Below are 16,553 nucleotides of genomic sequence, written 5' to 3'. Positions count from 1 at the left end.
ACATTCATATTTTAAAAAGCACATTTTAAACACGTTAGGCTGGTCCAATTCACCATACTTCCTGGTTAGAAAAGCCAGTGGGAGACTGAAACCTGCAACATTTGAATAACACTTTAAATATGGCTGCAAATTCAAATGTATTTCTCTGTTATTTAAAGTATTATGGATTTTCTTGTTGTTACTGCATCTTGTAAAGCGCTTTGTGATGGTGGAACATTATGAAAGGCGCTATATAAAATAAAGATTGATTGATTGATGTATTCTGATCGGATTTGAAGCAATGGAAGCAATTCTGAATTTAATAATAATAAGACCCAGGATGTTATAAGAAACAATCATTTTAAAACATGATGTCGTCGATGGTACCATGCTTCCATGCCCTACTCTGTTACGCTTGCACTTCTGAGACGATTCCACCTCAGCAGTGTCTTCTGGGTCTGAGCATGTTACTGGCTGAAAGCATATTAGTCAATAGTGGAAGCAGTTGATTGGTTAGTGAAAGAAAAGAAGCTGCAGAGGGCTGGGAACTATATCATCAGGTGACTAAGGAAGTGCAACACTGTCAAATAGATACATCTTTAATCTAGCATAGTTTTAAAATAAAAATACATATTTCTGTATGTTTTAAATCCTGCACATTTACACAACAGATTTGTGAAATTAGTTTGTCAATCAAATTGATTGATTTTTTTATTTTTATTTTTTTAATGTAAAGAATAGTTTTGTAAAGGTTAGACCAACTTAGGTTTGAAGATGTTTGGACTTTATCACTGTAGCCATAACTGTTTTGCTTGACAATCCTTTTTAATGACAAAACTGGACCATCGCTGTCCTGGGTGAGGGGGATCTGAAGTGGCTTAAGATCAGATTTGTTCTCATAATATCATGTATGAACCTGTTGATCCACCCACTTCCTGTCACAGATAGGGAAATAAAACACACCCATGGGCCTCAGGCTACAGAGATGCCTCAACAATCCCAGTCAGTCTGCAGCTTACCCTGTGTCAGAGCAGAAGCACATCAGCAAGGAAGATAAGGTGCGGTTCTTTTATATTTTTGATGATAAGCGGTTAAAAGAGATTCAAAAGATATGTAATAGTATTGTTATTATTTGTTCAGTAGAAAAATATATACATATTTTGAGTACATATGTTTTTTATATATTTTTTTAAATCTATCCTTTTTTCAAGAATTGTATTTGCTTTTTTCTGGTCTTTTTGAGTTTTATTTATTGAGTTATTTTTCCTTAATGTCCTAAATTTTGATTTCATAGGTGTTTAATAAAACATGTATTTTATATTATTTAGTTTTTCGATTTGTAAAATGTTCTTCACAGAAATAATGTATAGATCCAGAGCTGAGAAGATGATTGCTGCTTAAATGAGATACAGCTCTGGGAGGCAGTTCTTCCCAGTGCTATTTATGTTGTTTAATTGAGACAGCACTTCGTTTAATTGGGATACAGTATTTTCAAATGATGAGCGGAGATCGCTTTTCAGAGCAAGACAGGTCGTGTAGCACAGTGCAGTATCTGATTACACTGTGACTTGCATAAACCACGTTGAACTCTTGAAGGAGCTGGAGTCTCCTGTGGTTTCTCAGGCTGTTGTTGCAAAGAAAGTTGGCATGTCAGCATCGCAAGTGTGATTAATTTTGTTTAGGAATTAAAAAAAAAAAAACATTGACGTATTTTAAATTTAACATTTAATCATAATGTGATGTGGTTTCATTCTTTTTCATTTCATTAAGAATCAAAAAAGTGTGACTAAGGTCGTCTCACCTGCCTCTCATTTAATTGGGACAGCCTCTTATTCTACTACCAGTAGAACTGACACTTCTGTATAGCCCTTTTAAAAGTGTACCACAGAAATGTGCACTGTAATTTAGCAGTTTTCCTATGCCTTTTCTCATGGTCAAATGAATGTCTGGAGTAGGCAATGCTTGCCTGGTTATGCTTGTCAGCAATGCTTGTCTGGTTTCTTGTAGCTGATTTATCCCAGAGCTTTGTCTAGCCGGTTCTTACAGACAGCAGAAGCAAATACAAGTCATGGTAACCCATTCCAAACCCTCCCTACTCTGCGTCACGCAGTGTCCTCTACCCTCTGTATTAAGCGTACCTCATACAGTTAAATGCAGTACAGTATGTGTTAATAATACATGACAATAATAAGCAAGGTGATGATTGTCATAGAAACAGACACATAGCAACACAACATTGCCCCCAAAGCAGATGGAATGAGTCCCAGGTGTGTAAAGCTTAAAAACAAGAAGCTCGCCTTGGGGCTGACCAGGGAGTCCTGCTGTCCCCTACCTCACAACAATGAGGTCATAACAGCAGGAGCTATGAAAGGAAAAGGCAGACCAAAACCACATATAACCTACCCACTGAAACATGATATTGTGAATCACGAAATTAAAACACATCCAAAAATCCTCCAAAGACAGCACACAGACTCTTTTATTGTTGTTTTCTGGTTTAAAATATGTTGAAGGTTTTGGCTGAGAAAAATTATGAATATGTGTGATAATGAAGGACAGACGTTCATTTGACCTGTATTGACTCTAAAAGCCTTTTCACATTCCAGTCATTTCCAATCATTAAAATATAACACCAACATGGCCTCATTGGTTTTCCAGGTGGATACCTGACCTGCAACACTGTAATAAAACATAGTGAAAGCATGGTAGAGCATAGGTAAGCATTGTAAAGCCTAGGGAGGTATGGTAAAGCATATTAAAAAAAATGCAAAGCATGATAAATACATAATACCTTATAACCATGAGAATGTATAACTTTATCTATACCATTTAGGATTCTATATACTTTAAGTTCCCCCTTTCTCTTCTTTTTTCTAGGCTGAAGAGATTTAATTATCTCATGCCATGGAGTGCTCTGATAAAGATATTCAAAGTGCACAATAGATACATTATGACATTATTGTGAGCAATGTGATAATAATGTAATTTTTTTTTTTTTTTCAATATTGTATTTCAGTATTGCAGGGATGGCCAAACTTCCTGACCCTACGAGCCGCATACCAAAATCTTCATATGGCCGAGAGCCGCACAACACATTCTGTAAAACGTGTTTGCAAGCAATTGTTTGATTTGTTTTTTTAATTTAGTCGTTGCCAATTATTTTTTTTATTATTTTCTCCCAATTTGGAATGGCCAATTATTTTTAGTACGGTCGGCTCACCGCTACCACCCCTGCGCTGACTCGGGAGGGCGAAGATGAACACACCCTGTCCTCCGAAGCGTGTGCCGTCAAGCCGACCGCTTTTTTTTTCACACTGCGGACTCACCCTGCAGCCACCCAAGAGCTACAGCGTCGGAGGACAACGCAGCTCTCGGGCAGCTTACAGGCAAGCCCGCAGGCGCCCGGCCAGACTACAGGGGTCACTGGTGCGCGGTGAGCCGAGGACACCCTGACCGACCTAACCCTCCCTCCCCCCGGGCGACGCTCGGCCAATTGTGCGCCGCTCCTGGAAGCTCCCGTCCTCGATCGGCAAAGGAATAGCCTGGATTCGAACTCGCGACTTGCAGACTATAGAGCGCATCCTGCACTCACGTGGAGCGCCTTTACTGGATGCGCCACTCGGGAGCTCCCCTGCAAGCAATTGTTTTAAACATTTTTTTAATTCCCTCCAAGATTTTGCAATACTCTGTAGTTATCTCTTGACACTAGATGGCAGCAAAGCACACAAGAACAAGGGAGAACATTGACGAGCCTAACAGCTTTTGTGTAATTTTTATTATACTGTAGATCTGCAGTTTATTAAAATTTAAATGTAACACTATTGTGTTTTCATTATTTCCATTTATACTGTATGAAGTACATACTTTTAAATAAATATATTCAGTTATTATGAAGCAAAATACAATAACTGCCCTGATAACCTAAAAAAACACTTTTTTGTTGGTATGACTGTGAAGTGTATTAAATACTTTTGAGAGCTTTGTGGATGACAAATGCAGTACAGTACCTGCTCATGACGAGAAGTAAGATATATAAATATAACATTTAAACATGCATTCTCCAGTCTAGCGTCAACACTGCAATTTTAGAAAAAGATGCACATACTACTTACTGTAACACTGCTAGTTGCTGCTGGACACCTTGTGGGTCTCCATCCTGGACGTGAGCTGCTTGAAGTCAGGCTGATATGTTGTCAGGGCGGTACAGAGGAGTCCTGTGAGGTGTTGGTCAGTATGTTGTCAGGGCAGTACGGAGGGGTTCTGTGAGCTGTTGGTCAGTATGTTGTCAGGGCGGTAAGGAGGGGTTCTGTAAGCTGTTGGTCAGTATGTTGTCAGGGCGGTACGGAGGGGTTCTGTGAGGTGTTGGTCAGTATGTTGTCAGGGCGGTACAGAGGAGTCCTGTGAGGTGTTGGTCAGTATGTTGTCAGGGCAGTACGGAGGGGTTCTGTGAGCTGTTGGTCAGTATGTTGTCAGGGCGGTAAGGAGGGGTTCTGTAAGCTGTTGGTCAGTATCTTGTCAGGGTGGTACGGAGGGGTTCTGTGAGGTGTTGGTCAGTATGTTGTCAGGGCAGTACGGAGGGGTTCTGTGAGCTGTTGGTCAGTATGTTGTCAGGGCGGTAAGGAGGGGTTCTGTAAGCTGTTGGTCAGTATGTTGTCAGGGCGGTAAGGAGGGGTTCTGTAAGCTGTTGGTCAGTATGTTGTCAGGGCGGTACGGAGGGGTTCTGTGAGGTGTTGGTCAGTATGTTGTCAGGGCGGTACAGAGGAGTCCTGTGAGGTGTTGGTCAGTATGTTGTCAGGGCAGTACGGAGGGGTTCTGTGAGCTGTTGGTCAGTATGTTGTCAGGGCGGTAAGGAGGGGTTCTGTAAGCTGTTGGTCAGTATCTTGTCAGGGTGGTACGGAGGGGTTCGGTGAGGTGTTGGTCAGTATGTTGTCAGGGCAGTACGGAGGGGTTCTGTGAGCTGTTGGTCAGTATGTTGTCAGGGCGGTAAGGAGGGGTTCTGTAAGCTGTTGGTCAGTATGTTGTCAGGGCGGTAAGGAGGGGTTCTGTAAGCTGTTGGTCAGTATGTTGTCAGGGCGGTACGGAGGGGTTCTGTGAGGTGTTGGTCAGTATGTTGTCAGGGCGGTACCGAGGAGTCCTGTGAGGTGTTGGTCAGTATGTTGTCAGGGCAGTACGGAGGGTTCTGTGGGCTGTTGGTCAGTATGTTGTCAGGGCGGTAAGGAGGGGTTCTGTAAGCTGTTGGTCAGTATGTTGTCAGGGCGGTAAGGAGGGGTTCTGTAAGCTGTTGGTCAGTATGTTGTCAGGGCGGTACGGAGGGGTTCTGTGAGGTGTTGGTCAGTATGTTGTCAGGGCGGTACAGAGGAGTCCTGTGAGGTGTTGGTCAGTATGTTGTCAGGGCAGTACGGAGGGGTTCTGTGAGCTGTTGGTCAGTATGTTGTCAGGGCGGTAAGGAGGGGTTCTGTAAGCTGTTGGTCAGTATCTTGTCAGGGTGGTACGGAGGGGTTCGGTGAGGTGTTGGTCAGTATGTTGTCAGGGCAGTACGGAGGGGTTCTGTGAGCTGTTGGTCAGTATGTTGTCAGGGCGGTAAGGAGGGGTTCTGTAAGCTGTTGGTCAGTATGTTGTCAGGGCGGTAAGGAGGGGTTCTGTAAGCTGTTGGTCAGTATGTTGTCAGGGCGGTACGGAGGGGTTCTGTGAGGTGTTGGTCAGTATGTTGTCAGGGCGGTACCGAGGAATCCTGTGAGGTGTTGGTCAGTATGTTGTCAGGGCAGTACGGAGGGTTCTGTGGGCTGTTGGTCAGTATGTTGTCAGGGCGGTAAGGAGGGGTTCTGTAAGCTGTTGGTCAGTATGTTGTCAGGGCGGTACGGAGGGGTTCTGTGAGGTGTTGGTCAGTATGTTGTCAGGGCAGTACGGAGGGGTTCTGTGAGGTGTTGGTCAGTATGTTGTCAGGGTAGTACGGAGGGGTCTGTGAGGTGTTGGTCAGTATGTTGTCAGGGTAGTACAGAGGGGTCTGTGAAGTGTTGGTCAGTATGTTGTCAGGGCGGTAAGGAGGGGTTCAGTGAGGTTTTGGTCAGTATGTTGTCAGGGCGGTAAGGAGAGGTACTGTGAGGTGTTGGTCAGTATGTTGTCAGGGCAGTACGGAGGGGTTCTGTGAGGTGTTGGTCAGTATGTTGTCAGGGCAGTACGGAGGGTTCTGTGGACTGTTGGTCAGTATGTTGTCAGGGCGGTAAGGAGGGGTTCTGTAAGCTGTTGGTCAGTATGTTGTCAGGGCGGTACGGAGGGGTTCTGTGAAGTGTTGGTCAGAATGTTGTTAGGGCGGTACGGAGGGGTTCTGTGAGGTGTTGGTCAGTATGTTGTCAGGATGGTACGGAGGGGTTCTGTGAGGTGTTGGTCAGTATGTTGTCAGGGTGGTACGGAGGGGTTCTGTGAGGTGTTGGTCAGTATGTTGTAAGGGCAGTACGGAGGGGTTCTGTGAGGTGTTGGTCAGTAAGGACAGAACAGTGTTTCGCTTTCACGAACTTGAGCATGGAGTAGAGCGCCTTTGCTGTTATATTCCTCAAGTTTCTGCTCTTCTACTTTGATTTAAGGGCATATTTTTTCCATATTGTTGAGCCGAGGAAAGTGGTTGAAGTCTCTTGACTTTAAGTCCCTCTGAAGAAGCTTCAGTTTGTTCTGGAAACTGACGACTGTCTGAGTAATTAACTTATCCTGTCCCTGGAGTGCCAGGTGCTGCATAACATCAGTGAGATATGCCAGGTCTGCCAACCACTGTAGAGGCGTCTTCGGGTTTATCTTCAAGATCAAGCTCTTCTATTACATTTTTGGGAGAAATTTTTGGAAGAACTGTCTGTGAGTCTTCCCATTCATGCAGATGAAATTGACAATGTGAAATATTTGACCGTGAGATGTTCAGGATGTATGATGCAATGTATAGGGATAAAGTCCGGGAACTTAGGATCACTTTTCAGGTGGCCTACATTTTTTCCCAACATTGCCGAAGTTTGTCCAGGGGTACACCAGCAACCAGCATTCTCCAGTGCGCTATCCAGTGTGTTCTTAATGTCAACATCGTGGGTTGTTTCCTTCAAAGCCACCAAGTACAACACCTCTTCTTTCACATTTCTATCGGCTGAAACATAGCGCGCAAATATTGCTAGTTGTGGTTTGTCTTGGATGTTTGTGGACTAAGCTGAACGCCAGCTTGGTTTTTAAGTCATTTTGCATCTTTGTTGCAACATCAGCACTGATCTTGAAGATGCACCTCTCTGTAGTGTGCCTTGAAGATGGAATCGGGCTTACTAGTCATTGAAGTTTCTTGTTATCTGGATTCAAAATTGCCACCATTTCTACAATGATCTTTTTTAATAAATTCTCCATCTGAATATGGGTGTTTGGCACGAACGATATTCCATGCCACAACAAAACTGGCTTAATTCTTTACATCCGCTTCTTTACTGAATGATAAAAGGAGCATCTGCTACCTGCTGAGACGTGCTTTTAAAGAGGCCAGCTCGTTTCTCCTCAAGTCTGATCCAGGAGGATATTCAAATGACATTTTTTTGTGGTTTGTTTCATAATGACGTTTCAGGTTGCTCGCCTTGTAATGTGTAAGCGATTTGTTGCAGAACAGACACAGAGGTTTGTTTTCTGTGAAAGCAAACTCTTCCTCCCATTCTGGCTAAAGGCTCGGTTTTCATCCTCATACTTTCGCTTATTACTCATGGAGGGTTTACTAAATGCCATTGTCTCCACGAAACGAATAAGCACTTAATTCAAAATTATAAAACTTATTGTACTTTCAACTGCACAACCAGCTTTTACTCGAGGTAATCAAAATATGCATGTGCCAGCCAAGTGATGAAATGTCCTTGCATGCAGGCTCAAAGAAACAGAAGAGAGAAAAGGTGAGAGAATAAAAAATAAACACAAATTAACACAGGAAAACCAAAATCATAAACTTGTTTATTTTTACTTGTTCTCTCTTCTTTCGCTTTTGTTTATTGTTCTTTATTATATTGTGTTCTTTGTTCTTTTGCAGATCCATACAGTTCAAAATGGCTCTTGATGGCAGCTGGATAGAATACAAAAATGAGAAATTTGATGAATTCTTAGCTGCGATGGGTAAGTTACTGAAACTGTGTTAATGTTAACTTGCTGTGCGTTTGGGTGTGAAAAAGCTGAGCGGTGGTGCAAAAGAAATTGTGAAAAAAAAAAAAAATACTTACCCCCCCCCCCCACACACACTTTCTTCTTTCTAGGAGGCTAAATAGATGGTTATTTAATTGTAAAGATGACATCTGGTACTACCCTTATAAAAGTTTCTCATAGTAAAATCATAACAATGTGTAATAAAGCATTGTGAAAGCATGGTGAATTGTATAATGGTACACATGTTTAAAGAAAGTTCATAATTTGCTTTCCTTGCCTTTCAGGAAGTCTGTTAATACTTTATTCCAAGGTAATTTCACCCTGATAGATAATGTCTTTTGGGTCATCTTACTGGCTGCAAAGAATGTCAGTCACTAGGGGAAGCAGCTGGTTGGTTACAGACTGGAAAGAAGGTCCTGAAAGGGTGGGGCAAATTTTACTCTAAGAAAGTGCAAGATAATCTGAAAGTACGTGTGACCGGGTGTTACGTCACTTGCGTGGATAGCCGCTGTTTACAAACTACAGAGAGACAACTGGGGGTGGATTTGAAACACCGGCACAGGCGCGCAGGTTTTATTCACAAACAAACAGAAATGAAAGTAAAGGTGGTCATGTGACGTTACCAGCCATGGTAACGCACAGAGGACACATACAGCAAGCTGTACAAAAGGCAAAATAAAACACAGCACAAAAACTACAAATAAAAGGTGCCCCAGAGGGCGAGCGCTAGCCTTAAAACGAGGTGTCCCGCTCCAGGAACCGGCTACACTACGTAACCCTCGCTATACATCACATGGGATCACTATCCCCTAACTAACCTACTCATGAGCCGGTGTTCAGACAACGACTCCTGCTGCTTCATACGGCCTTGGCTGGGCATTGCCTTCACAAGCACCGCTTGCAGTCTCAGGGTTGCGTAGCTGTCGTTCCTGCAGCGCGGACCCTCTCATCCCGTGTATACGCCGCTCCCCTCTGGCATGGCATTACAGTCGCCTCGAACCATCTCCCGCGGATGCTTTTGAACTGACGGACACTCAGTCAAGACCCGCCCACCTGCTGACTGAGGTCCAGCACAGCCAATCACTTGCTGCCCTTCCCCTCAACCAAGCCTAGCAGGCAGCAAGTCTCAATCGAGCGCCCGTCTGTAAAACAATAATTCAATTAAATAAATCAACTCCAAAACGACACACAATAAACCCATTTCCCCATACAAATTATATCCACACTAAATACACGTGCAGGGCAATCGTCCTGCTACAGTACGATTTTCAGGTTTCTTAATACTGTTGCATCAGATATCATGTGGAAGATTTATGGAATCATTGTGTTAGCTACAGTAGAACATGGAGAGGCAGATCCCTATTAATCTGGAAATCTGGGGCTAGTTTCACAAAGCAGTTCTAGGTACCAGTCTGTCAAATCCAATTCTCTTCCATAAAAATAAATAAATAAATAAATAAAAGAAAATAACACATTTATAATTTAATCATACAGACTTTCTGTGCGGATTTCTACTAAACATTATTGTTCTATCTTAAGATATTATTTTTTTTAAACAGGTAATTTTAAGCTAGCTTGCTTGCTTGCTTGCTAGCAGCCTGCTAAGTGCTAGCAGGGCTTTGTGAAACTGGCCCCAGATTATGTTCCAGTCGAGTTCATTATCTATTTGACACATCTTTCGTTTTCCAACAAGGGGTGAATGCTGCCAAAAGGAAGTTAGCACAAAACATGAAACTCCAGCTGACTATGAAACAGGATGGGAAGAAGTTCACCATGACAGAGAAGAGCCTCCTTCGCACCAAGGAGACAAGCTGGACCATGGACGAGGAGTTTACAGGGGATCTAGCGGACGGCTCTGTCATGAAGGTGATTTGATTTGAACTAGGATTACCAGATGAATCCTTGTACACCAGGACAGTTTGGGACAGTTCAGGATTTTCAACTCACACCGCAATGCATTCAGGGACAAGGTACCTGTCTCAGGCACCTTTCACAGCGGAACCACACTTACCAGAATGCCTTGCGATGTGTTGAAAAGCCTGAACTGTCCCAAACTGTCATAGTGTACATGGAGTAATACAAATAAACAAACAATTCTTGTGCTCAGTTGAGCATAGTGGTGTGCTGTACAAGAGGACAGACGAATAGCCCACGAGCCCCCGAAGGATTGCTGTATCCTCATGAATGAAATAATCACAGGGACTGAGTGTTTATATGACAAGGACAATTGTGATAAAGAAGTATGTTTAAACTGAATTCAGATAATTATTTGTGGGACAAAACTGGCAGACCGGGTTTGGTCCACGGGCTGCCAGTTCCCCCTCCAGGGCTCTACGGTAATGTTTTTTTTTTAGGCGCGCCTAAGTTAAAAAATGTAGGCGTGCACTGAAAAATTTCAGGGCACAAACACACACACAAAAAAAATAATAATTTGCTCAATATATTGTTAAATATCTACAAATCTTTTTTTTCTTTCTTTTTTACATAACACTTGTGCAGTTCAATACTTTTGCATCTACAAAATTATAATTAACAACTTTTTTTTCCCCAACTTAAATTATTTTTAACTGCTTGGTAGCATTTTCCTCAGAATGTGCTACTTGCCTGTTTATGGAAGTGGGATGATCTGGCTGATGTTTCTGAATGTATGCATCTCTGCACATTGCATGCCGTTTTGAAACACTGTGTTTTAATATATTTTAATGTTTGAACTTCTGGCTCCCTGTTAAAAATGCAGTCTTGCCTGCCATCAGTTCCCCTGCATCCTGACAAAACATGCAAAACATGGATTTTTTTAACATGGTCAAACTTAAACCAGGGAAAATCTTTTAGCCACTGTTGGTTGTATGTTCTTTTGCTACTTACACAGATGTGAACACGACGTAGCCTTTTCATTTCTTGTAAAGACGCCGACATATCTGAATATTGTTCATCACAGTTTTCTTTTGAAACTTCTCCAGTCACATGAAAATAATTTGTTATTTTCCTCATCTTGGTTTGACAAGTTTTCAAATTGTCTGGAAACAAGTAGCCATTGCACTGATACATCAGTGAAATTAGCGGTTATGGGATTTGTAGTTTTTAATGTGTGATTAACAGAGGACAGTGGACACCACTAAAATACATTCCCAGAGTACATTACTATTGAGCTATGAGAGGTTAGATCTGTGAGTTTTTTTGTTTTTTAGCTGAAAAAAAAATTCACGTTGATTTTTTGCAGTCAACCTTTATGAATTTCTAGTCACACATGTGCGCCTAAATTAAAATTTACATTCGCACAAGCAACTTTTTAGTCGCATATGAATTAGTCGCACTGCAGAGCCCTGCCGTACACAGTACCAGCTGTTGTGGGCAGTGAATTGTACTGCATTTAAAGCTATGGTATCTAGTAAAAAATGCAATATGATAATCGTTTTTTATATTAACAAACAAGGTTAGCTCCACTGAATGCCAGATTTTACTAAAAATGCTAAATGTCAAGCTATATATTTTGTCTGATTTTCACCAGGGAACCTACACCTTAGAGACTCCAACTTGTTTTGTTGGCAAGTTCACAAGGATGTCTGATGGGAAGGAGATTGTTAACCGCAGGAAAGTGGACGGTGATGAGATGATACAGGTTGGTGTCATTCAGTTAAACCGCAAGTAATGTGCTGTCATATTAACCTCTTTCGATAAAGTGCCTGCTCCCAGATCAATGTTAAGAGTTATATTAATAAGAGTAAAATATATAGAGGGAACTTTCATAGTGTACTGTAGTTATTCCACAACTTAGGATAGCAGAGTTTGTTTAGAGCCATCCTCGTGACTGCAATAACCACAGTATTCTGTGGAGTATTCTATTTATGTAATTGTGACAGGATAGCATCACTGCCAAAGATGTTACCTGCAGGAATCAGAGACTCTAATATAACAAGGATAATTATGGAAAAGAAAGTGTGTTTAATCCTATAGATCAAGCGCTGTCATTCTGTTGTTGGATCTGAATGAATGCAAGATTCTAAAATGAGCTTAACTTAGTGTGTAGTTCAGTTATAAATTGGACTACTTTATTGGTGTAAGGATATTTAATAAAAAAACAAATAATTTTTTGCCCTAAACATGATTTATGTTTTCTGTTCTTCAAATCCACTGTTTGACCTGGATTATAAATGCAATAAGGCCCTTCAGGGTGTCCGTATACGTAGAATATACAGACTTCTCAGGGGTTGGAGGCACTCGACTTTGTCCGTATATTCAACGTATACGGACACCCTGCCGGGCCTTATTGCATACATATATAGTCATTTCTTAACTTCATATACATGCACTAGGCAATTACAGATAATCACAGGTAAGGCGTACTGTACTGTAATTAAATAGTGAATTAATTTATTAATCAGAGCATATTTTTGAGCACTAATGTGCAACACATCGGACATTACTACCCAGTAGGAAATGCTTGCTTTGGAGTAATTGTATTTTAGAGTTCTGAAATCGTGATAACAGAACACACAGCTGAATATATAAAAAGGAAAGTGCAGTACAATAAACCAGTACAGTATATCGTTCTCAGTATATAGTACGTCTGTGTATTATTTTTTCCACAGATTTATAAATGTTGTGAAAATAAATCAAACAAAATTTTAAATATGTACATTCAGATATAATTTACAAATCTTAAAATATTTAGCAGCTTTTCAACATTTAAATACTAAATCTTTATTATAAAAATAAATATATATTTTGTTATTAAATATTTATTTTGAGAATCAAGATTTAGCTGTTCGCAAATAAATCTGGATTTTGTGAACTTAAATATTTCACTAAATCTTAATTCTCTAAAAAGCTTTAACATTTAGCTAAATATTTAACTAAATCTTAAATCTCTTAACAAGATTTAAAATTTAGCTAAATATTTAACTGGCCAACTAAATCTGGAGTTTGTATGCAAATGAGCTCGGTCTGCTTTGTGCTTTATGTGTTGTTAACAGATTTAAGATTTAGTTAAATGTTAAATATTTTTTAGATATTTAAGATTTAGTTAAACATTTAGCTAAATGTTAAATACAAGATTTAAGTTAAATCCGGGAAAAAAATATTAAAGTTATTTTTTACACATGACACTCCATATCTTTTTCCACTTATATAAAGCTCCTATTTGTGGCTAATTGTCTTCGGTGTCAGTTGGGTTCTGTATTGGTTACAAGATACTTGCACTCTTGTTTTTCATACTTTGCACACTGTAAATATAGGGAAACTTTTCCTAAAGTTAAATATCAGATGAAATAGTCGCAAAGAAATGTATTTTAAAAAGATTTTTAAAACGAGCCTTCCAACCAGGCTGCACCAAGACATAACCAACACTGTCTATCACACCACTTCCACAAAAACATCCCCTCTTCTCATTTTTATTTCACATTTCTTCTGCACAGATCGAGGAACAACAGCAATTTCATCATCGGTAATTTTTTCATGACAAACTGAGAAATCTTTTGCTTGTCACTTGTCCTCTTATATTCACATACAGCATTCAATTTATGTACAGTTCTGTTCTCAGCTGTGGTTTGTTAAAACCCTTCAAATCCAGCATAATGAAATGTAGAACTATGGCACCATAATATCTATACACCATAGTGTCTGTAGTTACAGTGAAGTGAATGTTTGATTCTGTACAATAACAGTTCATATTTTGTCTTTCCATTTAGACAACTAAAGTCGATGATGTTGAAATGAAAAGATATTTCAAAAGACAAGAGGCGTGATTCTAATAAGGAGCCTGGGGAAACAAAACACAGAGGAACAGGTGGAACTGCATACCAAGTTTTTTAATTTTAAAAGTTTTTTGGAATCAAGTATTTATCACCAAAATAAAGACATGTTTATTGACTTCAGATTATTATTTATTATTTTGGTTTACTGTACAAAATACTGCATTGTAGACTGCTCAGGATCTTTCAGCCGATCAGAGTGGTTGTACCATCCACTGTTTGCCACGACACATGACAGAGAAACACAACTCATGACATCCACTGTAGATGTTACTGTTCATTGCTGTTTTAAAAAGGCATGCCTGGGGCACAGGGTTGGTTATAAATAGCATACAAGCATAGCAGGATTGTGTAACTTGTATATTAAATAGAAAGCAGCATATATAGAGGATACATCACCAATGTTCTGGAGCACTATTCCACAGGTGAGGATAGCTTAATAACCCACAAGCCCGAACACTGCAATGGAACCCTAAACTGTACTGCTCTGAATCAGGAGGGTGTGCACGTTCCTGGAGGGCAATTCCACCAGGTTTACCAGGTCAAACAATACAATCAGGATGATGGATTAAAGATTGGTTCAAAGCTTGGAACAAAGGAGTGGAGAGGCCACTGCACACAAATTTCATACTGCAGGTAAATCCAGTTTTTCGTCCTCATACTGGAAATCGTTCTGAGAGTCAGAAAGGGTATGACTTAGAACCAATACTGCTGGCAATTCCATGGCCCCAACTAGAAGTTACTCCCAAACTACCCTCCTACCTTGTTTTAACCAGTTGTCTATCCCCGTTTATTAACTACCTCGGATTCTGTGATTAGTGTTTGGGACGACACACATAGAATATTAAAAAAAAAAAAACCAAGGATATTTTATTTTCTCCACTTGCCACACTTCAATTCAGCACAACTGGTAGGTACAGTATAAGCTCAATATACAATCTTTATTGTAGATATGGATCCTCTAAACTCCTAGTCCTCATTGGTATTTCTCTTTCAATGCTACGATTTTCTATACAGCAGATTACAATTGCTACCTCTAAGTGTTCAATAGAGAAATTGACAACTATAATTACCTAGTGTAACCCCCCCCCCCCCCTCCTATTAGTCCACATAACAAACTACCATTCCAGTTTGGCATGTTTTGGCAGTCTCTGCATGAGAGGCCCAGGACTAAAAGGCAATTCAGCTCAGGGCCAATGTACCCTTTTTGGGGAAGTTTTCTTATTTTTTTTCTTATTTTTTTTTTTTTTACTTATTCCTCACTATGTTCATTTTGTATAACAAGTGGTACAGTATTTTGAAAGATGATGTCTTAAGTCATTCAGGAGGATGCAATTTAGAGCAGTACAATGTTGCAATACTGCTCTCTACTGTCCGGAATGTGCACTGCTACTTCATGTACCCTTTCCTTTCTGAATCTGAGGTAAACAGCAGGGTCAATGTGTTATTCATTCTGTAGGTTACTGTCTAGTTCGGAGTCCTGTTCTGAGTGAATTCTGAATATCCTGTCGTTGTAGGAAAGATGCAGAACACTTTTCTACATCTGGCTTATTTATTATTCATTTAAAACTTCCGTGGTCTGAACCTGTTCGGGATATCAGGTAGATTTGGAAGGAAACATTAGGATACTGAGAATTCCCTAGTTCTATTTGATAAACATCATTAAGGCTCAAAATTAACTCTTTCCTGGAAACATTTATAAAGAAAGAAGTTTATCACTTAAATATGAAGAAAAAGATAATACTGTAATTGATGTAGTTAGTGGATAATTCTGCACATTTATACTGTAGAATATGAAATAAATTAAAACAAGTACCGGTACAAAAATGTATTTACATAAATCATAAAAATAAACACTATTGGCACAATTTTTCACCCCGTCACATACCTCCCTCCTTAGAGGGAGCTATTGATTAACTCTACTGCTGCATTTGCACTTCTCATTTGCAAAACACACACATTAATACAACAGTCACCGCCTCCTTTAACACCCAGCCATTTGTGGATAAAATGCCCCCCATGGGTTTTCTATAAGGGGTGCTCGTTTAGCCCCAACCCCTGGGACTTTAAAAGGGGGTACCCGCACAACCCCCAATCTAACCCCATCTAACCCTGGGGCAGTCTGTAGGGGGCACACTTTGATCCCCCAACCTAAACCCAACAGAGTTCAGTGTCCCGGCTGGTGCAGCCTGGCCATGGTTGGTGTGGGATGCTCTGGGCCCTTGACAGTCAGTACCTAGGTGGCCAATATATGGTTTGCCCCCTCCCCCCCTCTACTTTTACTCTGAAAAAACAAAGCTGCCATTTTTTTTTCTGAATGTCCTCTGTGTATTAACAAACGTTTTTTTTTTTTTTTTTTTTTTTCCATAAACTGGTTAATTTAAATTAGCAAACATGTTCTCGTGGTCATACTACACACTCACTCTCACCCTCACCCCAGAGTTCTGGGGTACTGAAGGGAGGCCATATCTGGCCTGACGTTCACTTTGGGGGCTCATAACTCAGTAAGCATTTACCCTGTGATAATGACATTGCATATATAGTGCAGTGGGGATGATCCAAATATGGTGTCCATTTCGTACAGGATGACCCATAAACATTACTGCTTTGTATTATGGTAAATGCATAGTAAAAAGCACTGTAATAAAGCACAGATACAGTAGTACACCACAGTTACGTACC

At 40.5% G+C, this 16,553-nt stretch overlaps 1 protein-coding gene across 1 annotated transcript; it reads left to right on the top strand.

Annotated features, from left to right (window-relative positions):
- The first annotated feature begins 955 nt into the window (after positions 1-955).
- LOC117414800 (fatty acid-binding protein, intestinal-like) lies at positions 956-13,994 on the top strand. Its single transcript, XM_059026542.1, has 5 exons — positions 956-1,037; positions 8,012-8,094; positions 9,815-9,987; positions 11,630-11,740; positions 13,809-13,994. The coding sequence occupies exons 2-5, from the start codon at positions 8,028-8,030 to the stop codon at positions 13,863-13,865; spliced, it is 408 nt and encodes a 135-aa protein (XP_058882525.1). The 5' UTR covers positions 956-1,037; positions 8,012-8,027; the 3' UTR covers positions 13,866-13,994.
- Positions 13,995-16,553: the final 2,559 nt, after the last annotated feature.

The sequence above is a fragment of the Acipenser ruthenus genome, chromosome 7, assembly GCF_902713425.1.
Source record: "Acipenser ruthenus chromosome 7, fAciRut3.2 maternal haplotype, whole genome shotgun sequence".
Taxonomy (NCBI): Eukaryota; Metazoa; Chordata; class Actinopteri; order Acipenseriformes; family Acipenseridae; genus Acipenser; species Acipenser ruthenus.
Note: the sequence above shows the minus strand (reverse complement) of the source record. Positions and strands in the feature narration are given on the sequence as shown.